At 38.7% G+C, this 26,067-nt stretch overlaps 2 protein-coding genes and 1 long non-coding RNA gene across 3 annotated transcripts in view; 2 read left to right on the top strand and 1 right to left on the bottom strand.

The window, feature by feature from the left end:
• Positions 1–26,067, top strand: part of Kpna1 (karyopherin subunit alpha 1) — a 596,817-nt gene that overhangs the window by 250,338 nt on the left and 320,412 nt on the right. The gene's annotated exons all lie outside the window — the stretch shown is intronic.
• Positions 10,950–26,067, bottom strand: part of Slc49a4 (solute carrier family 49 member 4) — a 67,902-nt gene continuing 52,784 nt past the window's right edge. The window contains exons 8-9 of the mRNA XM_048346775.1: positions 17,443–17,625; positions 10,950–11,563 (exon numbers count right to left, since the gene is read on the bottom strand). Of these exons, the coding sequence (XP_048202732.1) occupies positions 11,448–11,563; positions 17,443–17,625 (299 nt within the window). The 3' untranslated portion in view covers positions 10,950–11,447. The remainder of the gene's footprint in view (positions 11,564–17,442; positions 17,626–26,067) is intronic.
• LOC125351775 lies at positions 15,532–24,642 on the top strand. Its single transcript, XR_007211014.1, has 3 exons — positions 15,532–17,353; positions 20,588–20,591; positions 24,632–24,642. It is a non-coding gene; the product is annotated as an uncharacterized LOC125351775 (long non-coding RNA).

The raw sequence follows: 26,067 nt of genomic DNA, 5'->3' as shown, positions 1-26,067 counted from the left end.
AGTTCATCATACACCTATGCTCTGATGCCACAAGGGCTTGCCATGTGTGCAGAGCTGGCGCTCACTGGTACACGTTGGTCTCAGGACATGGCGTCTCTGAGGGGGCGGGGTTTGAAGTCTCACCTTGACTACTATATTGCACCATGTCTTATGCTAGAAGTTCGTCCAGACACATGATTGTCACAGCCTCTGTCTCCAAGGGCCCTACACAGAACCCTTATCTCGGTGATGCCAGCTCCCAGAGCTGGGAGGAATCTGGAGATATGATCCCTAACTCCTGGGACAGTCTTGACCCTCTCTTCCTTACATCATGGAGACAGGGAGTCTATTCACAGCTTCCTGATGCACTGCTTCACAATGGCAGCACAATCAGCCAAAAACCATTCCTAGGCTGCATCCAGAGCCCCAGCAGGAAAAGAACTCTACTTTCCAATTGAGGAGTCGGGGCTTCAGGGCAGCCTGAACTGGCAGGAGGTAACGGGAAGGCTGAACCAGGATGAGAGACTCAAGGCTCAAGGCAGGCCTCAGACTGGGGCATAGGATTTGGAAGCCCTTAGGCCCTCTAGAGCAGAGAACAGCAGCTGCAGGACTGTCATGGGCTCCTTGCCAGCTGGAGCCTCTGTTCTGTTTCTGCAGTCACCCTACTCCTACCTGCAGCCTTGGCCTTGCCTGCCTTTTGCCTTGCATAGTGCAGTACCATGAAATCCAGAAAAGGAATGGCATAAGATTAGGTCAAATCTTTTGTGGTTTGAGGGCAGGGGAAAAGAATATACTAACTGCCAGGGCTTTGGAGAGTAGTTTTCATGGGATGGGGCTTTTTTCTGGCTCATTTCTTGTGATTGAAAGGAGGAAGATGGAAAAATCTGATGGAGTGAGAGATAAAACTTTATTTGGATCTGATCTAACCCCATTGGACACCCAACCTTTTCTGCACCAAGAATTGGCATGGAAAGTGTGTATGGAAGAAATGCCTTCCATTATAAAGCATTCCTTAGGAGGGGCTGTTATGAGAGTTACAGACTTTTGAATAAAACACAGCTCTTCTTGGCCAAAGCAATGTGCACAGCCATCCAGGGGTGGGTACTGACTGGTCCAAATGGTCTTCTCCAAACAGGAGACTCCCCAGTGTTAGTCAGGGCATCTGAAGGACAGGGACCCCACATAGCTCGTTCTATCTTCTAGAGTCCCCATGAGACTTGGGGCCAGCTGTTCATATTTAATTGAAAAAAGTATAAAATGAGGAGGCCATTCCCCACCTCTGACAATTCCGTTTCTAGGGGCTTTTACACTCGGATCTGTTCTGTTTGTCTTGTCTTTCTCCGCCACTGTTTCTTGACCCCTTTCTCCTAATTCGATTCTTGGAAAGCAAACATTTCCAAGTTCTAAGGGGAGAGGCTCTGGAATTGCTGACAGAGAAAGGCTGTAGAATCTCCTTCCCTGACAGTTGAAAAAAGCAGTTGGCCAGACACACTGCAGGCAGTATGTGCATGGAGGCAGGAGGCTGGGCCAGATGACTCAGTGACAAAGAGCCAATTTCTGGTTCTGTTTCCACTACAACTCCATGTCTCCAAACCTCCTCCTCCCCTTTGGCTCAGCAGCCACATGAACAAAACAGTCCTGTTGACAGGACTGGCTTACTGTTTTTTATTAGTTTTTGGTGGTGTTGGGGACTGAACTCAGGGTTTTGTGTATGTGAAGCATAAGCTCCACCGCTGAGCTACATGCCCTGCCTTCAAGGCCTGGATGATAGTTCAGTAATTCGTTCAATGGGCTCTCAACACACAGACCTCCTCACACCGTCCCTGCCTTGCCCTTGCTAGAAGGCTCTTCCCCTGGCCTTAATCCCATGCCTGAATGAACACTGGCAGATCTGAAATCTTTGCAAGCTTGTTAGCATTCCCTAAAAACCTTTCCACTTATTTTCAAGCCGTTAAAACGCTTTGACTTTCCATTCAAAAGTTGTCAAAGGGTATTAAAAAAAACAAAAACAACCAACTCTATGAAGGCCACAGAGGAACTATACATTGGTTAAGGACAAACTTGTTTTTAATGGCTCAAGAAAACAGGATTTAGAATACATTTGCCTAACAGAGTACAATTCCATGCAGAATCCAAGACTGCTGCAGAGAAGAGCTGCAAAGCTTCCAATAGCCCTTTGGGGTGGCCACTGGCTTGGAATTATAGGTTTTTGTTTTTTTTTTAAAATGACCAGGCTCACTGGAATGCAATGCCCCCTGAGGACCAGAATACCTGCTTATTGCGTTCTGCATCCTCAGTGTCTAGCTCTGTGGCCAGCCTATTGCAAGTCCCAAGCACACTGGCCAAATAACTGGATACAGATTTTTCTATCCAGTTTCTTTTCTTGCTGCTTAAAAAAAAATCTTCATATGATTTGTTTTCCCCCAGCATTTAATATTGCTATGATGAAATCCATGTCTGACTTTTTTTTTAGAGTGTTCTATTCTGTTCCAATTGTGTTACTGAAGTAGAGAAGAAATAATGACAGACTGCTTTAAGATGAAAGGAGCTGCTTATGCAAGAAAAAAAATTAACATCAATTTCAAGACCTATTTAATAAAAATTTACTAGAATAGGTTCACAGTGAGTAGGTAAGGACATCTTCATCTAGTTCATTAGCAAGTAACCTTTCCCCTAATTAGATGGAAGGACAATTTCACGTACAGGGATGCAGCTGTTTCCTGTGCCTCATGCACGTATCAAACTTGAGTCAAAAGGACAAATACAGAGGAGGTTCATTATGATTAGATAGATGATAAAACAGAAGGGCTAATATATCAATTTTTTTCTTGGAAAGCATAAGTACTATTAAAAAAGAGGAGGGGAAGGCTTAGGGCAGGGGTCCTTTGGGACAGGAATCAAGGATTCTGGGGCTTGAACTCTAAGGGTAGATATGGAGGAGAGGACCAGCTCCATTGGCAACAGGGTCATTATTTATAATTCTCCAAGCAACAGCTTAGTGGCCAGGGGCAGCAGTGCAATGTAGATTCGGGGAAGGCCTCACAGCTTAGAGCAGATGAAGAGGGCACTCCTCTCACGAGGTTTCTTGCAGGCAATTTTTCTGAGTCACCGATGGAGACCAAACTAGGCAGTTACATTTGTGCCCAAAGGAAGTGAGCTGGCTTGGGACTTTGGATACACTTAGGAGGATTGTGGCAGAATTATAATTTTCACAAGCCTCTAGAAGGTTGTATTTCTGATGGGTGGGAAATAAATTTACAATTGGGGGTATCCTAGTAAATATAGTCTTCCATGACAACTAAAACACGCCCTTTCAAAAAGTGTTCTTTGGATTTTGGCAAAAGCTCAGGAGGCAGGGCAGGGCGTTCACTAGCAACACATCAGACACGGCCAAGGCTTACTCGGGTAGAGATCTGAGGGGCTCCTACAGTCTCTGGCCTCCCAAGCAGGCCTTCTCTGTTTGCCAATATTCTCAATTTCATCATTAGAAATTCTTCTTTTCATTGTTGAGTCTTTGTTCTTTGTTAACATCCATATTCCCATTAGAAAAACGACTCACAAAGCCTTAACAGTGTGTATCTTACTGTGCATGCATTTGTTAAATTCTGTCTCAAAGAAATAGGAAACAACTCAATTCCCCAGTCTTGGAATGATGGAAGGGTTTGGCATTCCTCAAGCCCAAATTAAATCTATGGCCCCAAACAGAACCAAAGTCTCATTCCTGAGAAGAATTTCAATGGAAGAATATCTTTCTCTTGAAATTAGTTGTGGATAATTATAATACAAGAGGATATTTGGGCTCTAGCTATCCATAATTAAGTATCCAGGAAACTGTCATTGTTTCTTTGTAATTATCATTTCAGTTATTTTTTTAAGTCTCTCAAAAAGGTAGAAAGCTCTTTCATTTTTCGGATTCTCTTCACAGATGTATAGACAAAATTACTCTGTACAAAGAACAAGTAGAAACACAAACAGGAATAAATGGAGTGATAAGAATCTGAATACAGTTCTATAACTGCCCGATACCTCCAATAAACATTAAACAGGGCCTTACAAAAGTTCCTGGGTTGCTGGAAAAGACAATGTATAGTAGAGAGCTACTGCACCCAGAGGCTTCCACTTTCTGTGGTGTGTAATCATTAGGTGTATGTCAGAGAACTAGAACACTTCAGCTGAAAGAAACACCTATTGCAATTGTGCCTCCCATCTTAGAGGCAAGAAAGCAGTTCAGAGAGAAAACAACACTTGTCCCAAACACCCAGGGTGCTGGGCAGCTGTGCTAAATTAGAGAGAGGTCAAGGATTCCAACCTCAAGTACTGGTCTTCATTTCTGTAGGACAACTTAAACATCCATATTAGAGTCACAATGGAGCTGTGTTTACTAGCACAGATACAGATGGTGCTTTGACAGGCTGTACCTCTGCTGTTTCTTGGTAAGATATCTGCACAGCTCTGTTGGAAGACTTGGCTATGTGGAGATGACGCTGTTGCTAAGCAACTTAGGGTGCTTTGGTGCCATAACTCTGTAGATATAAGTTCAAGGATGACTCTTACTATCTGACCTGATGGTTTGATTTCAATATTTGCAGGCCCAGAATGCCTCAGGATGAATCAAATCGAACGATCCACTGGGTTTGGTCTGACAGCAGTAAGCAAATGCAGTTAACTCCCATCAGGCTTCCAGAATGCTATCTCAACATCAGATGACAGATTTTATTTTTCTTATTGCATTTGATAAATTTAATAAATCTTGCATTTAATATATAAAGTCCTTTGGGAACATAAACAGTACCTGTAGCTTATCTCTTACCACAGACACTGAGGAAGTGATTTCTTCTGGCTGGCAGTTATTGTCGCCTATTTCATGTGTTCACAGATAGGCACCATGGGGGCAGGGAGGGGCTACTGACAAACAAACAGGAAATGCTGGGACTGGAAGTTCTCGCCGGAAAGAGATGTGCATGATGGAGAAATGTGGGGACTCGTTCAAGGTCAAATGTGAAGTCACCAGCCTGGGATGGGCCAGATCCCCAGCTTCTCTGCCCAGCACTTGTTCCCTCATGTGCCCTCTCTCATTAGGCCACCAGGAAGCCAAGTGGCCCGCTCTTTCTATGGCTGGAGGCTCTGACCATCTTGGGTTCACCTTGCTTCTAAGCATGGTCAGAAAGAAGCTGGATGAGCAAGAGGGGAGGAAAGGAAATGAATAAATGAAGTTGAATTCCTATTTTGCTATGTTTCATCAGAACTGCTCATTAGGTGGAAGGTAGGCAAGTTAAGCACGTGACAAGGAAAATATTAAGAATTATTAGAATCTACATAGGCTATTGTTTTTAAAATGTGAAATGGCATGGGTTTCTTCTGAGAGCCTTCTGTGTCTCCAGAGAGATATGGGAGCTAAGAAAGTCCTGTTAAGAACGCCAATTTGGATTTTGGGGGTTGGTCATTCACTTTTTTATCTCACAGCTCAGGGACCTTAGTTAATGGTATAATAACAGAAAGTGTATATCTAACAACAAAACAAAGTAGTGAACATCGGCACTCAAGCTCCACATGAGGATAGAACTTGGTTGTAATTAACCAGCTCTGAAAATACCTCATTAACTACTGCTCCTTTTGATGGAGAGAAATAACTCCTGTGCCTGCTAAGTTTACGCCAACATGGTCTAAGAAACAGTTTCCTGGAACTAAACAACCTTGTTTCTCTACCTATGGGAATGCACAGACGACAAGATGTACAATGATGCCCCCTGGAGAGGAGAAAGGCTCAGGCAGCACATGTTTAATCTGAAGTGAACTTCATTCCACATTCCTGTCCTGTTTTAGGATAGTTAGGCACTCACATACTTCTTGAGTAATTTTCAGAACTTTAAAAGAAGTGAGTATATTTACTTAAGAGCTGTCTGATGTGTTCTTGTCCTTTTATAGAAATTACTGAAATCAATTCCATGCTTTGTTTCAATGTTTAGCTATGTTTAAGTTACACAATGAATAGGCCAGTTGGGATTGAGGGAACAGTGTTCTCTCTCCTGAGTAGGTTGAGCTGGAAAGCTAGTTTGAGGTCTACCAAGCACAACCAAAGGACTACATAAAGCAATTAGCTCCTACTTCTAAAATGCACCAAATAATGGTGATACACCGAGACAGACCTTTGAAATTCTCCCTCCAGGAGAATATTCTAAATTTAAAGACTTAGATGTGAGAACTATTTAATCTTCCCTGAGTTATTGGGTTCTGCTCAAGCCAGTGTCTTGGTTAGGAAAGAAAGGCTAGGTGAATGATACTGCACTTCTCCTGGTAGAGTGAGGAAGGGTTGTGGAAATTCCCAGGCCAGGAAGTCAGTGCAAGGAGGCGAGTCTCAGGCATGGAGCTGAGTTCAGTGACATCCAAGAGTTCAGAAAGCTGAGCAACCTCAAGAAATGAGCACAAATCAAGGCCTCAGAAAACTGTTCAGTGAAACAAGAGGCTGAGTGTTGTTTCAACCCCAACAAAGAGTTTAAACTGGAATTGTTATGTGACTGTGTGCCCTCAGTCCCTTACTTATTATATTTCCTGGTCAGAAGTGATCACTCTGGGTCAGCTGAGAGGCTTGGTATTCTTTTCTAGATTGCAGATGTCTGAGCTTTCATCTGAGCCAGGACACTGAACTAGGAGAGCTGCCAATGAGTACAAGCTCCCCTCCACTGAGCACAGGGAGCCCCAAAGCATGCTCCTAAATCAGTAGCCCTAAACTCCAGGATAAACTTCTCTTCTTCGAGGATGATCTAATAACACTTCCCTCTGGGAATTGATTGATCTATTTTCTAGCAGATTAGCAAACTCTGGTGCTACAGAAATAAAATGTATCTTATTCCCTTCATGATTATTTCACTTTCAGGTGGAATTGTATTTTTCCTATGTTTATAAAAATAGATTTGCTCATTTGTTTTCCATTTTCTATGTTTAAGGTGACATTTCCTTTATATCACATTTTCTTTCTTTCTCTCCTTCACTACTTTCCCTCCAGTGCTAGGGACTGAGTCCAGGACCTCCTACATACTAGTAAGTGCTCTACCATAGAGAGCTAACCTCCCCCCCTCCCACCCAGCGCCATTCCACTGCTTTTGTATTTGGCAATATGGTATCATCATGGCAATTCATGTACTTATTATTTCAGAAACAAATGTGAAATTAATTTAAAATATTAATTGAAAGCAAATTAGCTATGCATTTTATGTGATCTTGAGTTAAAAAAAGATTGTATTCAGGGCAGAATGCGAAATGAATGCTTGGATTTTAGTAAAAATAAGAGCTAAAGAAAACTAATTAAAAGATAAGTAGATGGGGATTTAATTTCTTCAACTTAAAATCCCTTCACTTGGATCCCTCATTAGAAGGGCTTCGTTAAAAACAAGCTGTAAACACTTGCAATAATTAAACATAAATAAATGATCTGTGATATAACTTGGCCCTTAGGCCATATATGTTTAAATATATAAAATTGCATGTATACTAGATTCCCACTTGTTTTGTTAGTTCCATCTTCCAGTGAAATGCATTTGTGTAATTACCTTGTTCCTATTCCTCCATCATGGATCATATTAAAAAATGCCTTTTCCCATAAACTGTGAAGTATTAATTGATAAGCCACAGGGAAGTTACACTATTACATGTCCTTACCAATTAATAATGCTGTTGGCTGGGTTTATGAGGACTGAATTATTCATTGGAATCTTTATATAATATCACTGCAAGCTTGACTTAAACAGATATTAATGCCATCTACAAGATGATTTACGTATAAAATTTAATTTTATTTATAAACCAAACAATCACTTTAGTTTAATCCTTGTACATCTAACACTCAACAGTGGCAGTTTACTCATAAGCCTCATCCCTCTGGTCATGGAAGAGTTCTGGAGAACACAGCAAGGAGCTGGTAAATTAAGCTACAATCCAGTGGAGGAGGGGAAAATTAGTTTAGAAGTCCGTGTGGCTCCTGTTTCTACTTTGGCACTGTAGCTGCCTCCATATCTATACATCCATGGATTCAGGCCATTGCAGATCAAAAATACTTGGAAAAATACCGCATGCATACTGAACACAGACTTTTCTTATTCTTTAAGCAATTATAGTGTAACAACTTTTTATAAAGCATTTACATTGTACTGGCTATTGTAAGTAACCCACCGATGATTTAAAAGAACATTGGAGAATGTGCACTAGCTAATGCAAGAACTAATCCGGATCCTAAATAAAGGAACTGAGCTGCTGAGGATTTTTCTAGCTACTGTGAGGTTCTGGAACAAATCCTTTATGGAAATCCAGAAGCAACTGGATGTGGTGCTTTGGCAAGACACTTTACCTTTCTAGGATTGTTTCTAAAAATTCTGCAATAAGGGCTTGGATTACTAGAGGGTTAACATTTCTTCCAATTGCAAAATTTCTTTTGGGTTCTATAATAAACATAAGAGCTAGTCTATTTTGATGCCTGCTAGGGGGAAAAAACCCCCAAAAAGCTGTGCAATATTGAAACAAATAATGTATATTCTTTCACTTATTCCTAACTCTTTTGGTTCCCTTCCTATCAAGCCTGGCAGACGCCATTTCTTCCCTGTAACAGATGCATGTTTGTGATTAGAATTATCTGCTAGAGGGTAAGCTGGCACAGCTAAGATAGGTGGACACTCTCAGCTCTTGTATGCTGAGAGTTGGTGCCTGGTACAACACAAGAACTGTTCATCATTACCCACTAGAGATGTCTTTAAACTAATTAGCTATTTAGATACTATTCTTGAGGGTTATTCTGTGCTTTGTATTTAATGTAGATTTAACTATTAACATGTTCTATATTGGAAGTCTTATTACAGCAGGATTTTCTACAGCAATACCCTGAAACATAACAGTTGTGACAAATAAATTCAGACTTCTTCCCTGTCCTTTCGGTCTCCTCACTATACAGGAAGGTTAGGTGGCATCTGGGTCATGGTCTATTGATATCTGCAGTGGCTCCTTTTTCAATCATCTTCAAGAATTTGGTCTTCCTTTTATTTAAGAAGGATGGGAGTTAAATGGAACTAAATTTGGCTTTGAAAGATTTCTTCTCTCCTTTAGTAAATTCTTCATTCCATTCTTTTTTGTTTGTTTTTGTCTTTCCTTTCTTCATACTGGAGATTGAACCCAGGGCCTTGCACTTGCAACACTGCCACTCGGCTACATCTCAGCCCTCATTCTGTTTCTGCTGCTAGGTAAGCAGTGTGGTTAGCAGTGTGGTAAGCAGTATGTCTTTACTCTCATATTCCCTGAAATTACACACCAGGCATTCTCTATTATAATTAACCAGCCAGCCTGGATTTTTGATGATAATATTACTAAGCAAAACAGTTTTTTTAAGTACAAAGATATAGACAAAAGCATACTGTTTGCACTAAACAAGATCACTCTGGCTTTAAGACCACATTTTAAGCAGTAGATAAAAGTGTGATATCTGAAGATGTAGTCTGAAACAATGATGTTTTTCTAAATCTTAGCAATTTTAATTAGTGAGGAGCTAGAGAAAACACATGGTGCAGCCCTCAACCTGTCCTTGCTAAGGGATCTGTCAAATTTTGCCAAAGCAGATTGATTATTTCATCTGAGTTGTAAAATTATTCCTTCCACCTGGGTTCAGATGAATCTCTAAAAATGCCTTATAATTGCTCGGTGGTGTCATAGTTTGCCGATTGTTTTTTACTGTCATCTCTCTGAAAAGCCAGAAGGGAGATCATTCAAAGGTGACAAAAGACACCGGTTAAATTTGAACACTTTTTCTCTTTCCTAGCTTAGAAGAAAGTAGACAGTCTTAGAACCCTTCTTCAGGACCGAGGAAAGCCAATAGCAGTCTTGAGCTTGCAAATGGGGAAGACAGGTGCTTGGGTGTAATGGTATACTAGTACAGGCTGCCCGCTCTTCACAAGCTCACTTTCCCACCTGGCCAACAGAGCTGGAGACATTCTATCCAGAAACAAAGAGAATGGATACTCAGCTTATATAAGTTCAAGTGAGGAAAAAGATGGAAGGCTGAAAGAAGTAGAAAATACTGAATGAAGTATTACTCTTAATTCTTGGGTAAGGTCTGGTTTTCTGAATGAGGTGCACTATGTAAATGTGAACAGCACATTTTATGTCCTATTCCATAGGAAGCTTTAAAAAAAAAAGAGACCAAGGCATTGGTGACTCACTCCTAGCTACTCAGAAGGCTGAGATCTGAGGATTGAATATGAAGCCAGCCCAGACAGGAAAGTCCATGAGACTCTTATCAACAATAGATTACACCCCCCTCCAAAAACAGTCAGAGTGGAGTTGTGGCTCAAGTGGTAGAGCACTAGCCTTGAACAATAGCTTAGAAACTGCACTCAGGCCCAGAGTTCAAACCCAGGACTGTCTGTTGCCCCCCCACCCCCAATAAAAAGAAAACTAACAGAGAAAGAAAATAGGTACGGCAAAATGCAACCCACTTAAACACACTGACTATAAAAAAGCAAATAACAACCTAAACTCAAGTACAAAGGCACAATCCCAGAATCACTCAGTAGGTTTAAAGGTTTGAATGTTATAAACTGTTTTTCAAACAAGGGTCATTTAATAATCTAACTTGTCTGCAGTGGGTTAGAGCTGGCACTGGATTTCACTGCTCAGACCATAATAATCTAACTTGTCTGCGGTGGGTTAGAGCTGGCACTGGATTTCACGGCTCAGGCCAGCATGTATGGAAGACACATGCTTTCTGTGCTGGTCACCTCACTGTCAATAAAGTGCTGAATCACACTTTCCTGTACAGTTCACAGTATTCCCGTGCATCAGTCATGACTAAGGTCCAGCAGGTCATGGGTGTTCTCAGAAACAAGGGTGAGTCAGGACCGAGACTGGGGTTGTTCTCTGATGTCCTGGAAAGCACCTGATCACCAAGATAAGAATGGCCAAAGGCTGCCCACCTGGCTCAAAAGAAGGAGTCGTATAAGAAATGGCTTTATTAGAAAAACGTGTAGTGTACATGTGGCTAATTCTATCATCAATATACCATTTGGCTACTTTGGAAGTAATCTGATACAAGGTTCAAACTTCTTTAGAAGTTAGTGGCATTCTTCCTATTCTGTTATGTGACTCTGGGAGGAGTTATCTTCATGTGATGGAGGCCTTTTATTTCTTCCCGTAATTAGAGTTAATCAGTAGTAGCACTGGCACAGGACAGGACAACTTAGGTAGTGCTTCACCTCCACCCTTGTCAGGCACAGGGATGCCCTTTGTAGAGTTTTAAAATTCCCTATGACCTCAAGTCCCACATTATTATTACCTAGTAGTAATTAAATTAATGTGACAATCGTGACCTAACAGAACCTCTGAATGAAGTTTCTTTCTTCTTTTTTTTCCTGTTAGCTGTGCAATTCCGAGCAAATGTGCAGTGTGCAGTATTGATTTCCAGTCTCCTTTTAAACTCCTTCAAGTCTGTGCTATTAAACTGAGACAACCACATCAAGATAGAGTCTGTCATAGGATTCCCTGAAGCACAGAATGAGGAGGAGACTGAGCAAACACGACCCCGGAAGGCACCAGTTGAACCAAGACAACTCTGTAAGACAAAAACATGCAGTTTAAGCATTCACATAGCACTAGCGGAATTCCACCTGTACCAGGGAGGAGGCTGCTCTGCATTCCAAAGCACTGATAATGAATGCGCACCCAGAGGCTTGGAAACTGCCTTTTGCTAAGCAGTGATAGTCAGGAGAGTAGGCTGTGTATGTAGTTCATTATAGGGCCTTCCTGAGGAATGCTTTCAACCATTGTCATAAATAACTTTTTGTCAATTTAATTCATGTTGACAATCAATCTACTGTCAAGGAAAAGAAACTGATCATCTTTAAGTGCTAGCTTGTTGACTGTTTTAAGTGTCTTCTATTGCGATCACTCTCGACCCTGTTTAGAAATGGCTGACAGATTAGAAATACAAAGAGGAAAACCACCAGAATATCCAGATGTCATTTTCACATTGTCTTTTTAGACAGAACTATGTATTTCCCAGCAAAAATATTACAAAGGAACCATTACAAAATCATATTAGCAAATATATAGACACATAAAGTGAAACATAAAAATAATCAATCATAATTCTATTTGTAAAGAGAACTCTGTATTTTGGTGTATTTCTTTGTAGTCTGTTTTTAATATTAGCATGAATGATTACACATGATGCCAATTATTGGAAAACCTATAAAAATCTGCTCAACACAGGCAATTCTGTCGTTATCTGATTTAATGGTATTGAGAACCTGCTTCTTTGGAATGGCTCTCTCATGAATCCAGGACTCTCTAGTAGGACATTGGTGGGCCAGTTGCTAGCATCACACCCCACAGCCATAGCTGCTGCCTGGGGCTTCAGGGACCGTATGCTGGGCATCAGTACCTGGTCAGCCTCCCTCTGCCTAACCCTACCTGTCAAACCCAAGGTATAGTAAGTTGCTCCGTCATGCAAAAGATTGTTGTTGTTGTTTTGAGACAATCTATCCAGCCTCATATTCACAAACAAATACATGGGGAAACAAGTTTCATTTTTCTTGGTTATACTTCTCTCTTCCCTTTGTCCTTCTACAAAATGCTAATACTGTCTTAATCTTCAAAAATCATCCTAAAGATTCCTACAATGCTGCTTTAGTTTAATCCATAATTCATATGGCCTAAAAGAGCAATTTATGCTTAGGAATGGAAATCAGAAAGCCAACCGGTAAGCAAGGCACTGCACTGCCTTTCCATAATGTGCTAAGAAACGCCACCTCCTCATCTCTCAATTACTACATTTTAAAAGTCTTATTCTGTAGGGTGAAGGAAGGTTCATATAAAGGATTTTCTTTGCTTTTCTTGGGTTGGGGATAATCTAAATACTCTGGGAAGTGGTGACCCATAGGCCTTGTCTTTACTCACATATTCCCTGAAATGACACACCAGGCATTGTAATTAACCAGACAGCCTGGATTTTTGATGATAATATTTCTAAGCAAAACATTTTTTTTTTTAAGTACAAAGATACAGACAAAAAGCACTAAACAAGATCGCTCTGGCTTAAGGCCACATTTTAAGCAGTAGATAAAACATATATCAGATATGCTGAAGATGTGGTCTGCAACAATGATGTTTTTCTAAATCTTAGCAATTTTAATTAGTGAGGAGCTAGAGAACACACATGGTGCAGCCCTCAACCTGTCCTTGCTAAGGGATCTGTCAAATTTTGCCAAAGCAGATTGATCGTTTCATCTGAGTTGTAAAATTATTCCTTCCACCTGGGTTCAGATGAATCTCTAAAAATGCCTTATAATTGCTCGGTGGTGTCATAGTTTGTTGATTGTTTTTTACTGTCATCTCTCTGAAAAGCCAGAAATCTTACTTGGCTCAATCAACTGCCAGTGTTCTTTGAAATGACTTGCCTTTTCAGAAAGCAAAAGGTCGAGACAGGAAAATGGCAATTCACAATCACAGAAATCACAGCTTAGGTGCTTTAATAAGGAGGAAATGGCTTGCTTAAACATTCCTTTGACTTAGAAGTTGCAAACTCAATCATTGACTTTCTGAGCTCTTTGTTAGATGACATAACAAACAATCCTGATTCAGTGAAGTGTTCATATTTTGTATTTTAGACTCAGCAGCTTCTGAGCATTCCTTTCCTTTTGCTTCTTATTGGAAGAAATATAAATCTGAACTTGAAGGCGGGACCTCACAATCTGTCCCATTCTGCAGCCTGTCGGTCTGTGGTCAAGTCCTCTCTGACGCTTTGCAGTTGCCCAGTACTGCATTTCCTCAGTGCAGAGGGGCTCTGTACCTGGTAGTTGCTCTCTTAAGCATCTCTGAACTAACTGTAATATTGCTTATTTTTTACCTTTTCCATTTCCTTCCAGAAGCATTGGTAGACTTTGTATCTTGTCTTTCCCTTCAATAACAACATGCTTGCTTTTTTTTCTTTTTGTGCTGGTCCTGGGGCTTGAACTCAGTGCCCAAGGTTAGCACTCTACCAATTGAGCCACAACTCCACTTCCAGCTTTTTGGTAGTTTTAGTGGAGATAAGAGTCTCACAGACTTTCCTGCCCAGGCTGGCTTTGAACTGCAATCCTCAGATCTCATCCTCCTGAGTAGCTAGGATAACAGGTGTGAGCCACTGCTCTCTGAATATGCTACGGGTTTTGACCACCTACATATAAGCACTTGTCTGTTTCCAGCTCCCACCCTACAGAACCAACCCTTTACTTTCCTTTATAGTGATCTAAGAAAATCCTCTTTATTCTTTTTCAAGGTGAGCAGCCCAATTTAATGCCGTGTGCCCCTCATTCTATATTAACTACCCATAAGATCTTACTATCACATGGCATTGTTTTCCTTAAACCTGCCCTGGATCTCCTGGTAACCATTAATCAGTGATGCACACCTCAGAAAGATTAAATCTTTTGAGTGACAGGGTAGTCTCAAATTCATGGTCAGTCAAGTCAAAATCTTTATGAATAAATCCCACTACAAAAGTTTATGAACAAAAACTCAAATAATGCAAACTTTAGAATATAAAACAATAATTTTGGAGCACATAACACCCTTCCCAAATTGTATGTGAAGTTATTAGAATATATTAGCACAGTGCTGTCTCAACTCACTGAGATCCTCAAAGCAAATACTGAAGAGAGCAACTTGTTTTTACTAATATGATTATGTTAAGGAACAAGTAACCTTTTCTGTGTTCAAAGTGGTCTTGAAAAATCCAAGTCAGAAAACATGCTAAGAAACTTCTGGCGTGGTTTCAAGTGCCCATAGTGGAATAGAAATAACTCTATAACCTGGAGCTCCAAATAAACCTGACTAGTACTAGTAACAATGGTCCCAATGTCCAAGAAAACTGTCAGTGGAACCAATCTTGCTAGGGAAGGCATTCTAATGTGGTCATTCTGGAGATGGTTCTATCGTCCTGAAAAATTATCAGATGGAGTTACCTACCACATGATACACTGTGACTGGGATGCTGAGTATTGTCTTGAGAGAAACCTAAAATGCCACTGATCTTCATGGATTACAAATCAGGGTTTCTTCTTGGGGGCAGTGCTGTGTCGATAATTGTAGGTACTCTGGAGGCTGAGGCAGGAAGATCATTTGAGCCACAAGTTTGAGACCAGCCTTGACAGCCCTATCTCTTAGAAAGTAAAACAGAGGGGCTGGGGATATGGCCTAGCGGCAAGAGTGTTTGCCTCGTATACATGAGGCCCTGGGTTCGATTCCCCAGCACCACATATACAGAAAACGGCCAGAAGTGGCGCTGTGGCTCAAGTGGCAGAGTGCTAGCCTTGAGCGGGAAGAAGCCAGGGACAGTGCTCAGGCCCTGAGTCCAAGGCCCAGGACTGGCCAAAAAAAAAAAAGAAAGTAAAACAGGAACTGAAGATATGGCTCAAATGGTAGAGGTGTGGGTGTAAAAAACCAAGTAAGAATGTGAGGACCTGAGTTCAAGTCCCAGTACTGACACAGCAAAATAAAACAAAATAAAGCAAAACAAGCAAACTAGGTCTTCTTAAAAAAAAGAAAACCTCAAGACTTCTAATCATGGGTGGGTTCTTCAAAATTTTATGTTACTGAATTATAACATTTGAACACTATAATAATGGAAGAGAATTTATTATACAACTTGTATAGGGTACTCGACTGCAGGACTACACGTTATTTTTGGGGCGTAATCTCACAAATTTTTCAGGTTTGAAATTTGTGGATCATACCTCAGTCCATAAAGAATGTGGATTTTTAGGGAAGGATCACTTTAATCCTATGTGAAAAAAAATTTCAACACAGATATTCCTGGTAACCTTAGCCTTAGAGATGGAGGGTGTGCTTGTGTGTATTCATATTCCCACAAATACAGAAAGAAAAGCACTTCTTTAAAACAGATGTAGGTACTTCAGTTCCTAATGCCAGTCAGCTAGATGTCTAGAAGGAAATGCCCCCCCCCCCCCGCCCAGTGTGTGCTAGTGGTGCCTTGGAATATATACTCTTTCACATGCCATCTTTACACCAAAGATCTAAGGTACTGATAGTCACTGAGACTTATTTTCCCCTGAAAAACCATCTTAGTTGGTTAAAATGAATTATTATTTCAGGTTTCGTTTAGTCACAGTAGTCACAGAGTTTAGGAAGGAACCTTCTAACACTATACAGATATGTACAGGAACATGTGATCAGAAACAAACCAAAAAGAGCAAAGCTTTCTTCTCCTACTCAAATAAATCCTTGATTATATCAGTAGGGTAGGAATTAGCAGAAATAGTGTAGTTTCTTGTGCTGCCTTTGCCAAAGAACACAAAAATATCTGCTACCTTAAGCTGTTCAGTAAGAATGTGTATAGGTTAGAGATGACAGTTAGAGATTTATTGGAGGATAACATTATCTGACATCTACTATTATTTTTAAATACCATGAGAACAAAACTGTTTCTAGCTAACAGCCCTAGGAAAAAAACACCTTCTGCCAGGCTCCATAGACTACTTAGCAAACCTGTGCCCATCAATTAGAAAACTGTATCATGCAAGGGGAGCCAGAGCCATCTCTGATGTTTTATGAAGCAAAGAAACAACAGCTTTTTAATTTCCGCTGTGACACACTGAAGTGGATCGAGGTTGACATGAAACAGTCCAAGATTCAGTTTAGAAAAGTGAATGAAGGACACATTTTTCCTTGTTGGAAATGTGCTTCCAGCAGAAGAGTAGAGCGCACTTCTGACCACATAAGAATCACTCTTCTTTGGGAGAAGCAAACTCCCATCAGGTTTAGCAGACCCAGAGTCTACTTTACCTGCATTTCTAATGGACAGAGGCAATCTAGTTTGCTGTAAATTACATTAAGAATTTCATCTATCACTTGGACACTTTCTGTGGTTAGGCTAGAGTGCTGTCTCAAGTTGTTCAATATCCAGAGATGATTCTGTTTCATTGCTTTGGACGTTTAAAAATTTTATTTTCCTAGTCAAGGACGTTAACATGGTTATTATTTCAATTATAAGCCTGTCAGATAGTCCCCTATAAATAATGTAGCCTACCAGAGTATCACATTTTTAGAGCTCTTCTTACATTGTGTGACCCTCTCTTACTCATCCCTAAGGCTTTAAACTATAGCTATACCCCTGACGTTAATTTACACTCTGTGCTAAGACAATACAGTGTATTAAAAAAATATAATACATCAGAGATTTTCAGTGGAAACACGAAAATTAGAATCACTTGGCTGGGTAGTGGGTTAGGAAGAGAATAAAAACTACAAATAATGTGCTTCACCCCAGAACAAGTAAGAAACTCTAGAGGGTGAGGAAGCACGTGGGCTACAATACCAGCATCTAAGCGCTAAATAATTTGCTGTAGTGAGAATTCTCCAACTAAATTGTCTATATGTCAGTGCCACAAACTTCTCTCATAACACATATATATAGTAAATAAAACTTCTTACCTGTATGATAAAATGTGAGAAAAAATAAAAGCACTCCCATGAACATATTACTTAAAAAAGTAACAACTCCACAGGTAATTCCTTCTGGAACTGGGTAGACAGTTTCCACAAAGAGCTCAAAAAATATAGGTACACTGCTGTTCAAGAACACTCCTAGGAGAATGCAGGAGGCATACAATGTCACTGAAAGAAAAACATGAACGCTTTAGTTACCCAGGAGCAGCCATGAGTCATAGAAGATGAGTCTTCTGGGTGTTCTCTTTCCTAAGTACCAACTCTGGATTCTCATTTTTTCAGTGGGAGTGATAGAGCTTGACAAAGCATCATACATCTGTTAGGTCTTTGCTCAGAATTTCTGCACTAAGTAAGAAAAGGTTTTGTTATGGAAGGATTAGCAGTTTATTCACTTTTCCTTTCTAGTAGATTGTTTCAAGGCACAAAATCAATTTATCAGTATAATTAAAGAGCTTTTTCCCATTGGTTATACTTCTAATAAATAGGTAGAAAGACAAAATACAGGAACTTAATTCAAAATCTTGTTTCCTTTATAAATTTTAATAGAACTCAAAGTCTAAGGTAGATGTAAGAAATACCAAATGCCACGGAAAATAACATATAGAAATTAAGGACTGATTCATAATGGCTTTCAAGTACAAACACACAATTACTATGTCATTCCTAGAAAAATATTTAGAATTAGCTCTCAGTGTTAGAATGAGTTTTGTCAACAGTTTCTTCCTTTCTTTTTTTTTTTTTGTCGGTACTGGGGCTTGCATTCAGGAACTGGGCACCATGTCTAAGCTTTTGTGCTCAAGGCTAGCGCTCTACCACTTTGAGCTACAGCTCCAGTTCACGTTTCTGGTAGTTAGATGGAGAGAGTCACAGGGACTTTCCTGCCCCGGCTGGCTTTGATCATGATCCTCAGATCTCAGCCTCCTGAGTAGCTAGGATTATAAGCCGAGTGTTGTCATACATGCTTACAATTTCAGCACTTTGGGAAGCCAAGGCAGAAAAACAGCTGTAGGCTAGCCTGGGGATATACACAGAGATATTTTCTCCTAAAAAGCAAGACAGAACAAAACACAAAACTGGTCCTACCTAAGCCTTAATAGGCTTAGCCTGTTAATACTATTCTGTAGTGAAATGTTACAAAACAAAACACATATGATAGCCAGGTGCTAGTGGTTCATTCCTGTAATCCTACCTACACCGGAGGATGAGATCTGGCTGTGGTTCAAAACCAGTCTGGGCAGGAAAATCTGTGAGACTTTTATCTCCAATTACCAAAAAGCCACTTGAGCTATGGTTCAAGTGGTACAGCACTAGCCTTGAGCAAAAAAAGCTCACAGACAGTGCTAAGGCCCTGAGGTCAAGCCCCAGCACTGGCATAACAAAAAAGCACATAATTAATTAAGCATGTCCAGGAAATGAACCCCATTCTAAGTAATTTTATCATTACTACTGTCTCCCAACAAATTTTCACTAATTTTAATTTGAAGGTGAAAACAGAACCAGTAGGGGAATAATACCTTATTTAGAAATCTAGAATATGTGCCTATATCCTAATAAATATATTATATCCACTGATGAGTAGAATATCTAAGGAAAGTAATTATAATAAAAACATGTTGATTTTTTTCTGAGCAGGAAGTGCAGAAAGTCAGGGAATTACACTAAACCACTTATGTATTATTCATAGAACTGCACCAGAATTTACCGTAACTGATTATGATCATTAACAGTCCCTGACATTATCAAAGCGGTAGAAAAAAAATAGTTCCTTCTGATTCCTAATAGAATTTCTCTAATCTTACTGCTGCTTCCCTCAACAATTACTCTGTCCTTCCAGGATTATCAGGTATTTAGTATATTCTAGTAATGCACATCACTGGTAATTACTTTGATTTATATGAGTAGTCATAGATAGGAAAATAGAGAACAAAAGAATGACAGAGAATAAAGAACATACTGCTTGTGTTAACAGTGCCTAACAGTGCCCAAAGTTTTCACAGAATTACAGAGGAAGCACTGGATGTTTAGTAAATACCATGGCAAACAACATACAGCCTGACACCTCACACACACTATATATATTGGCCAGACCTGGAGTGCAAAATGAATGGACATATTCTATTCCCTCATGACTTATAAGTGGTATATTAGGAAATCTAGGGACTGAATATCACTGCTTGCTTGTATAGAGTATTCTATTTCTGAACACTTTACAATAATTGATTGATTCGTGAATGGTAGTCAGGGCACAGAGAACTATTGACATAAACACAAATGAATGAGAAGTTTTAAACATGAAAGGTATTTAAGTAAAAGAGAAGAGAAGTCAAACTGAAAGATAATCATAGTGTATATGCACTGGAATTGTAGGAGGCAAAATAATAAAAACAGGATGATGAGTACATATTGAATGGGGACTGTTGGCACAGGATCTTGAACATATTTTTATTAAGCTGATACAAAATGGGATAGCTGTGATGACTCAGAAGAGTACCTCTGGTTCAAGGGGTGGGTGGGCTCAATTTAATGTGTTTATTTATGTGTACAGTGCACCTTGATCAGTGTCATCTTATCCATCATTTCCATCCCATCTCAAGTTTCTTCTTGCATTCTGACATATGTGCACTGAGCATTATGATTGTATTTGCCCATCATTCTTTCCATGTGTTTGTTTCCTTCTTTTGTGTCCCTCCTCCAACCAAAATATGTTATAGGTTCCTGATACTCAGTTTGTCAAACTTAATTGTTTAAAGGAGTTATACTATGGAATAGTTCTCCTGTGTATACCATATTTTAGTCAATCTGATCTTTTTCTCTTACACACACACACACACACACACACACACGGTCCCATATGTGTTTACATATATCTTTATATTTTAGGTTTAACATCCATATATGAGAGAAGACATATGCCCTTTGTCTTTCTGAGCCTGGTTTATTTTGCTCAATATGATTTTTTTCCAGATATATCCATTTCTTAGTAAATGGCAATTTATTCTTCCTGATGGATAAATATAATTCCACTGTATATACGTATGTATGTATGTATATACATATATATCACATCACATTTTTTAAAACTCCTTTATCGGTTGTAGGGCATCAGTCATAACTTGGCTACTGTGAACAGGGCTGTGATGAACATGGTATGCAGGTGCCTTTATGGTATCTGGAGTTACAGTCTTTTGAATATCCATTTATCTTTTGGATAAATGCCCAAGAACATTATCGATAGGTCATAAGGTAGTTCTAATTTTAGTTTTTGAGGAATCTCCATATTTATTTCCATGGTGGTTGTACTATTACATTTCCACCAACAGTGTGCTGTCTTCCCCCAAATCCTCACTAGCGTCTGTGTTGTTCATGTTTTTTATGATGGCCATTCTGATTCAAATGATACAGAATCTCAGTGTTGCTTTGATTTGCATTTCCTTTATAGGCAGTGAAGTTGAGCACTTCTTCACATATTTATTGGTCATTTGTGCTTTTGCTTTTGAGAAGTGTTTATTTAGCTCCTTCACCCACTTATTAATTGGGTTATTGATTCTTTGGGAGTTTAGTTTTTCAAGCTCCCTGTGCATTCTGGCTATTAAGCCTTTGTCAGATGTATAGCTGGCAATGATCTTTTCAGCCAGGATCTCTTCTGCAAACCCCCAGAACCATGCAGCTTCCCTGGCCCTCATTTCATGCTCATGAAGACTCTGAATTTTGGTGTCCTCTTAGATATTGAATCCTGGGAGCAACTTAGAAGAAGGCGTTAAATAACTGTCTTTAGAAAGATAAAAGTTCTTTTGTTGTCAAACATTACTGGTGAAACTATAAAGAGTTCCTCTTTTAGTGGTCAATTTAGGAATGCTGATCAAAATAAACATGCTTTCTGATTCAACAATTCCACTTCTAGGAATTTATCCTCGTAGGTATAGGTATCTAAAGAGCTGAAATATTGTTTATAGCAGAAGATTAAAAATAAGCTACTTGTCCATCAACAAAGGGTTGGTTGATTAAAAATTTATAAAGCATTCAAAAGATGTATATTGTACAGCCATTAGATATGATGTATCTCGGTGTACACTAATATTGATATTTCAAATATGTAAGTGAAAAAGGTACTGAAAAGAGTGCTACATTTTAAAGAAAGGGTGTAACACTTGTTTATAGATATATAGAATTCTCTGGGAAAATGAAGAATAAAACTAGAAATCAACATTGTCTTTAGAGAGGGAAACAGAGTGACAGAAGAATAGCAATTCTGTATACATTTGCTACTATTTGAATTGGAGTACTCTTACTATGTGTATGTCTTAGTAAATGCATTAACAGTTGAAGAACTCTACTTCATGAGTTTGTTAGCTTACTGACTCAGAAACAGTTATCATCAAATGACCTGACCCAAGGAGATATCCATAGTTAGCAGCTATATAACTGCAGAATCCTTGACATAAATACTACCACTTCATTTATTAGAATTCCTATAATATGTAGGATAAGTGGATTTTTATATATGAGATAAAGTACATGCAGAATAAATGGATGATCTAACTTTAGAGGTCTAGTAATGAACAACCAAGCATTTTCATTCAGCTATCTCAGTCTCAGTGTTTACGTCTTTTATTACTATAAAAATGATGACCAAGAAGGGTTCCTTTAAATTAAAAAAAAAAAACCACTGGATAGATAACACTAAAATCACTTATTGCAGAAACTAAAGAATCAAAATGCTTTCCATAGGTAAGAGTTAAATGAGCACCTTTAGAGTCAGAATGGAGGATAGGCAGCGGTGTCAGGACTGATTTAATATATTCCCCAGTGTTTTGGGGCATGCATAAAGTAGAGGCTGATTGTTACAAGTATGAATTTCACTTCCATTTGAATTTTTAGTTTCAAGTCTGATATATCCAGTGGGTGAATGTCATCTATTGAAAGTCAGGCAGACAAGATAATTTCTTGCTCGTCAAAGAGGTTCAAGCTACATGATCATTAAATATTTCCATGGTTTTATGTAATACTGATACTAAAATTATAACAGACTGTATTTCAATTAAAAACTCAACGTAATTTAGCAGAACAAACACAACTGAAGTGCTGATGCAGATTTTTTTTCAAAGTAATAAAATTGTACGGGTCTACAATTTAAATTGCAAAAACTAAAGTTCTCTATAGCACAAACCACAGTTACAATGGATGTATTTCAATCACATAAGCCTGAAAATACTTGCTCCTTTAACAAATCAGATTACTAAACTCTAGGGAAGAAAAACTGTCTAAATACATTTTTACTAACAAAAATATTCAAGCTCCTAGGTAATCAGTAATTATGAAACAAATCATAAAATTTCAGATAAAAGAATGATTCCATTCAATCTTGAGATTCTCAAGTTATTACCAGTAACAATTTCATAATTCACATAATTTTTAGCATCTTCAAAACTGCTTTTACATACATTATATATTATCATCATTTGATCATTTTACCAATTCTTACAGACAGGTAAATTAAGCATTTTACAGTTGCAACGACTGTTCTGAAAGTAAAAAAAGATTTAGTTATCAAGGAAATTTGTAGTACTAATAGTATTATAAAGGCCTACAGACTCCAGCATGTTATCTATTAGCCACTGTGTTGGATTGAAAAACCCAAAGCAACACTGGGTATATTTTTATTTAGTAGTCCTGACACAAATGGCATGCTCCCCAAATTTGTATTTAACACAAAAGCTAAAAGTGACTGTACATAAGACAAATGACATTCAAAAACAGAGCATCAAAATGTTATAAACAAAACAAAAAGATGAATTCTAATCATGATAAATGCGAAATGGGTATAAAGTTCACTGCCTAAGTATATAAGAAAACTTAGCCTTTCTTTGAAACCATTTGTCAGATGCCTATGACATGTAAGCTGCTAAAGGGGCGAGACACAGACATCTCAGGGCTCAGCAGCCAGGTATGGGCAGTGTGAGGAAGATAAGTACATTCCATTCTTTTCAAAAAAGGCCACATCTAATCATGAGCTGCAACAGCCTTCCTGGCTCAGTGTGGTCCATCTAGGAATGCTTTCAGGAGGATACACTCAGGCTGACTAGAGGTGCTGAGTCCATATCTAATGAGGAACTAGACTAAAGGCCAAGGTGAGATATGAAAGATGCCTTCAAGCAGTTCAAGGGCCATATGGAAGAGGGAGGGAAATTATGGACTCTCTGGAGCTTGTTGCTCCAAATTAGTTATTCCTCATTGGGAAAAGACGTTCTAGGTCTTAGAGCTGACCAACAACAAGATAGGTAATCTTCCTTTGTAGAATTATTCATGCTGCAGTCAGATGAACATTTATCTGAGATGTTATAGAAGAGATTACAATATCAAATAATGAGTAAAATTCACTTAAGTAGATCAGGAACAAATTTAAAATTACATCACAAGAAGAGTTTAACCAAACTAAAAAAACTAAATATCTTATGATGCTTCTAGGTGAAGAGACAAATTGTTCACAGTTTTATTAAAAAATAAAAAAATAGAAAATAATTGATAGACTTTTATTGTGAATTATCTTAAATAGAATTACTAGAACCACGAAATTTCCCTAAAGGGTAGGCTTAGCACATTAATATACTTTATAAACTTTTATTATTGTGCATAGTGATTGAACTTTTATTTCATAATAAAGATAACTGGGAATTATTAGATTATAGATTTTTATTAGAATTACTTCATAATCTAAACTTGATATTGCAAATGAAAATACTTTTTTGAAAGCAACAGATCTGTAAAGCAAAACTGAGCAATAAATAAAAATATTCACGTATTAACTACCTATTTTTTCCACAGATCTTGAGCATGTTGGGTGAATATAAAGAATACACACAGAGATGCACAGATATACATCCCTATATCACTGAGCTAAGCTTCTATTCCTTGCATCATGTTTTCTTACTAAAAAGTGATTGCTGTGACCTTCATAATCTGCCACTAATTAAAATGTGTAGTACATGGAAATGGCTCCAGATGAGGGGAGGGCATATTTTGCAGCAACATTCATTAGCAGCTATGATTTCCTCTATGCTATTAATTTGCAGGTGTCCCTTATTTAGCCTTTTTGTTGGCATACTTTAGTCCTATAAAAGCTGACTGTTACGTTTACAGTCCTCTACGGAGAAAAGATAAAGTAATTATCTTGCAGAAATGAAGTAAATAATCCTTTGTAAGGGGTAGGCCTCTGTAGAGTAGAGATTGTGAGACCAGACGCTATTGGAAAAAGTTTACCAGGAACTTTCCAGCTCCCAAAGAATTACGTATGGTTCTGAAGAAGGCTGTGTGCTACTAAATCATGGAACACTGATTGATCAACCAAGCAAGTATAGGAAACCCAGACTCTGCCTGAAGACTGACTTCTCTTCCTGAAAACCTCCACAGATCAACATTACATGGTCTTCCTCAATAGCTCCGTTGAGCATTGCATGATTCTTACATTGAGAGTTTTCACAAATCCACTTGCCTCTCCTTCTAATCCCTATTCTCCTTTCCCTTCTCTAATCATGACTAAGCTACTTTTAGTCCATAAGACAGAAAAGAGTAATTAAGTCAATACTTAGCCTTCTTTCCCAAAAGTTTAGAATCCCAAATTTCTTCACAAATGTGGGTTTCTTTAATTATATTTCTTATTCTTTCCTAGATTTTCTAAGTTTCCCCATATTTTGGTGCATATGTGTGTTTATTTCTTTACATGCTGTTAAAAATGGGATATGGCTATCTGAACAAAGGTGTGTTTTTTTTTTTTAAAGCACATAAAAACCAAGAGGCTTACTCTCTAGCCTATACATATCACATGCCTTTTAATCCAGTGGAGTATATTTAACACCGGAAGTAAACTTCTGGTCAGCTCTTACATCACTTCTAAGAACCTCTGTCTGGTTAGACATTCTACCCTGTATTTGTTTGATATCACATCATACATGGCATTCTAGTAACTTTAGATGAAACTAGATGAATAATCTCTCGAGGCAATTTCCGTCAAACAGTCAAATTATATTGTTTCAGTAACCTCAACACCAAAGTGCTACCATTTTTCAAAATGCCATTTTCCAAGTGTTCATCTGTTCTGTAAAAAATGACTGTATACATTATGACCACCAGGGCTAGACATCTCATTCTCAGATAAGGTGAATAATGTGTTTTCACAATTTTGTTTGTAGCATAAGCTTTGAAATTCTGAAGCTCATGTTATCTAGTTATGAGGTGATTTCGTTGCTTTATTGTAAATACTTCAATTAATGAATGCAACTGTAAATACTGAATTTCTCTAAGGAGGGGGAAAAGGAATCTAGCTGATAGTGTCCAGGAAGGTGTGTGGAAGCAATCACACACACACACAAACACGGTATGCCTCTGTAGAGAATGTGATGACCCAGTTTTTCTTTTGCAGAGATGGCAACAATACTAATAAGATCAGTGGACTACAGAAAGATAGGGAGATTTGGCACTTATAACCTATACGTTGATCAAAAAGAACGAGCTTTTAAATTATTATATCCACATTGCTTAATGATGTGAACACATTCTGAGAAACGTGTCACTAGGTGATTCTGTCCTGTGAACACCAGAGAGTGCATTTACACA

Source organism: Perognathus longimembris, chromosome 5 (assembly GCF_023159225.1).
Source record: "Perognathus longimembris pacificus isolate PPM17 chromosome 5, ASM2315922v1, whole genome shotgun sequence".
NCBI classification, from domain to species: Eukaryota; Metazoa; Chordata; class Mammalia; order Rodentia; family Heteromyidae; genus Perognathus; species Perognathus longimembris.
The sequence above is the reverse complement of the archived record's forward strand: the minus strand, read 5'-3'. Positions and strand labels throughout refer to the sequence as shown.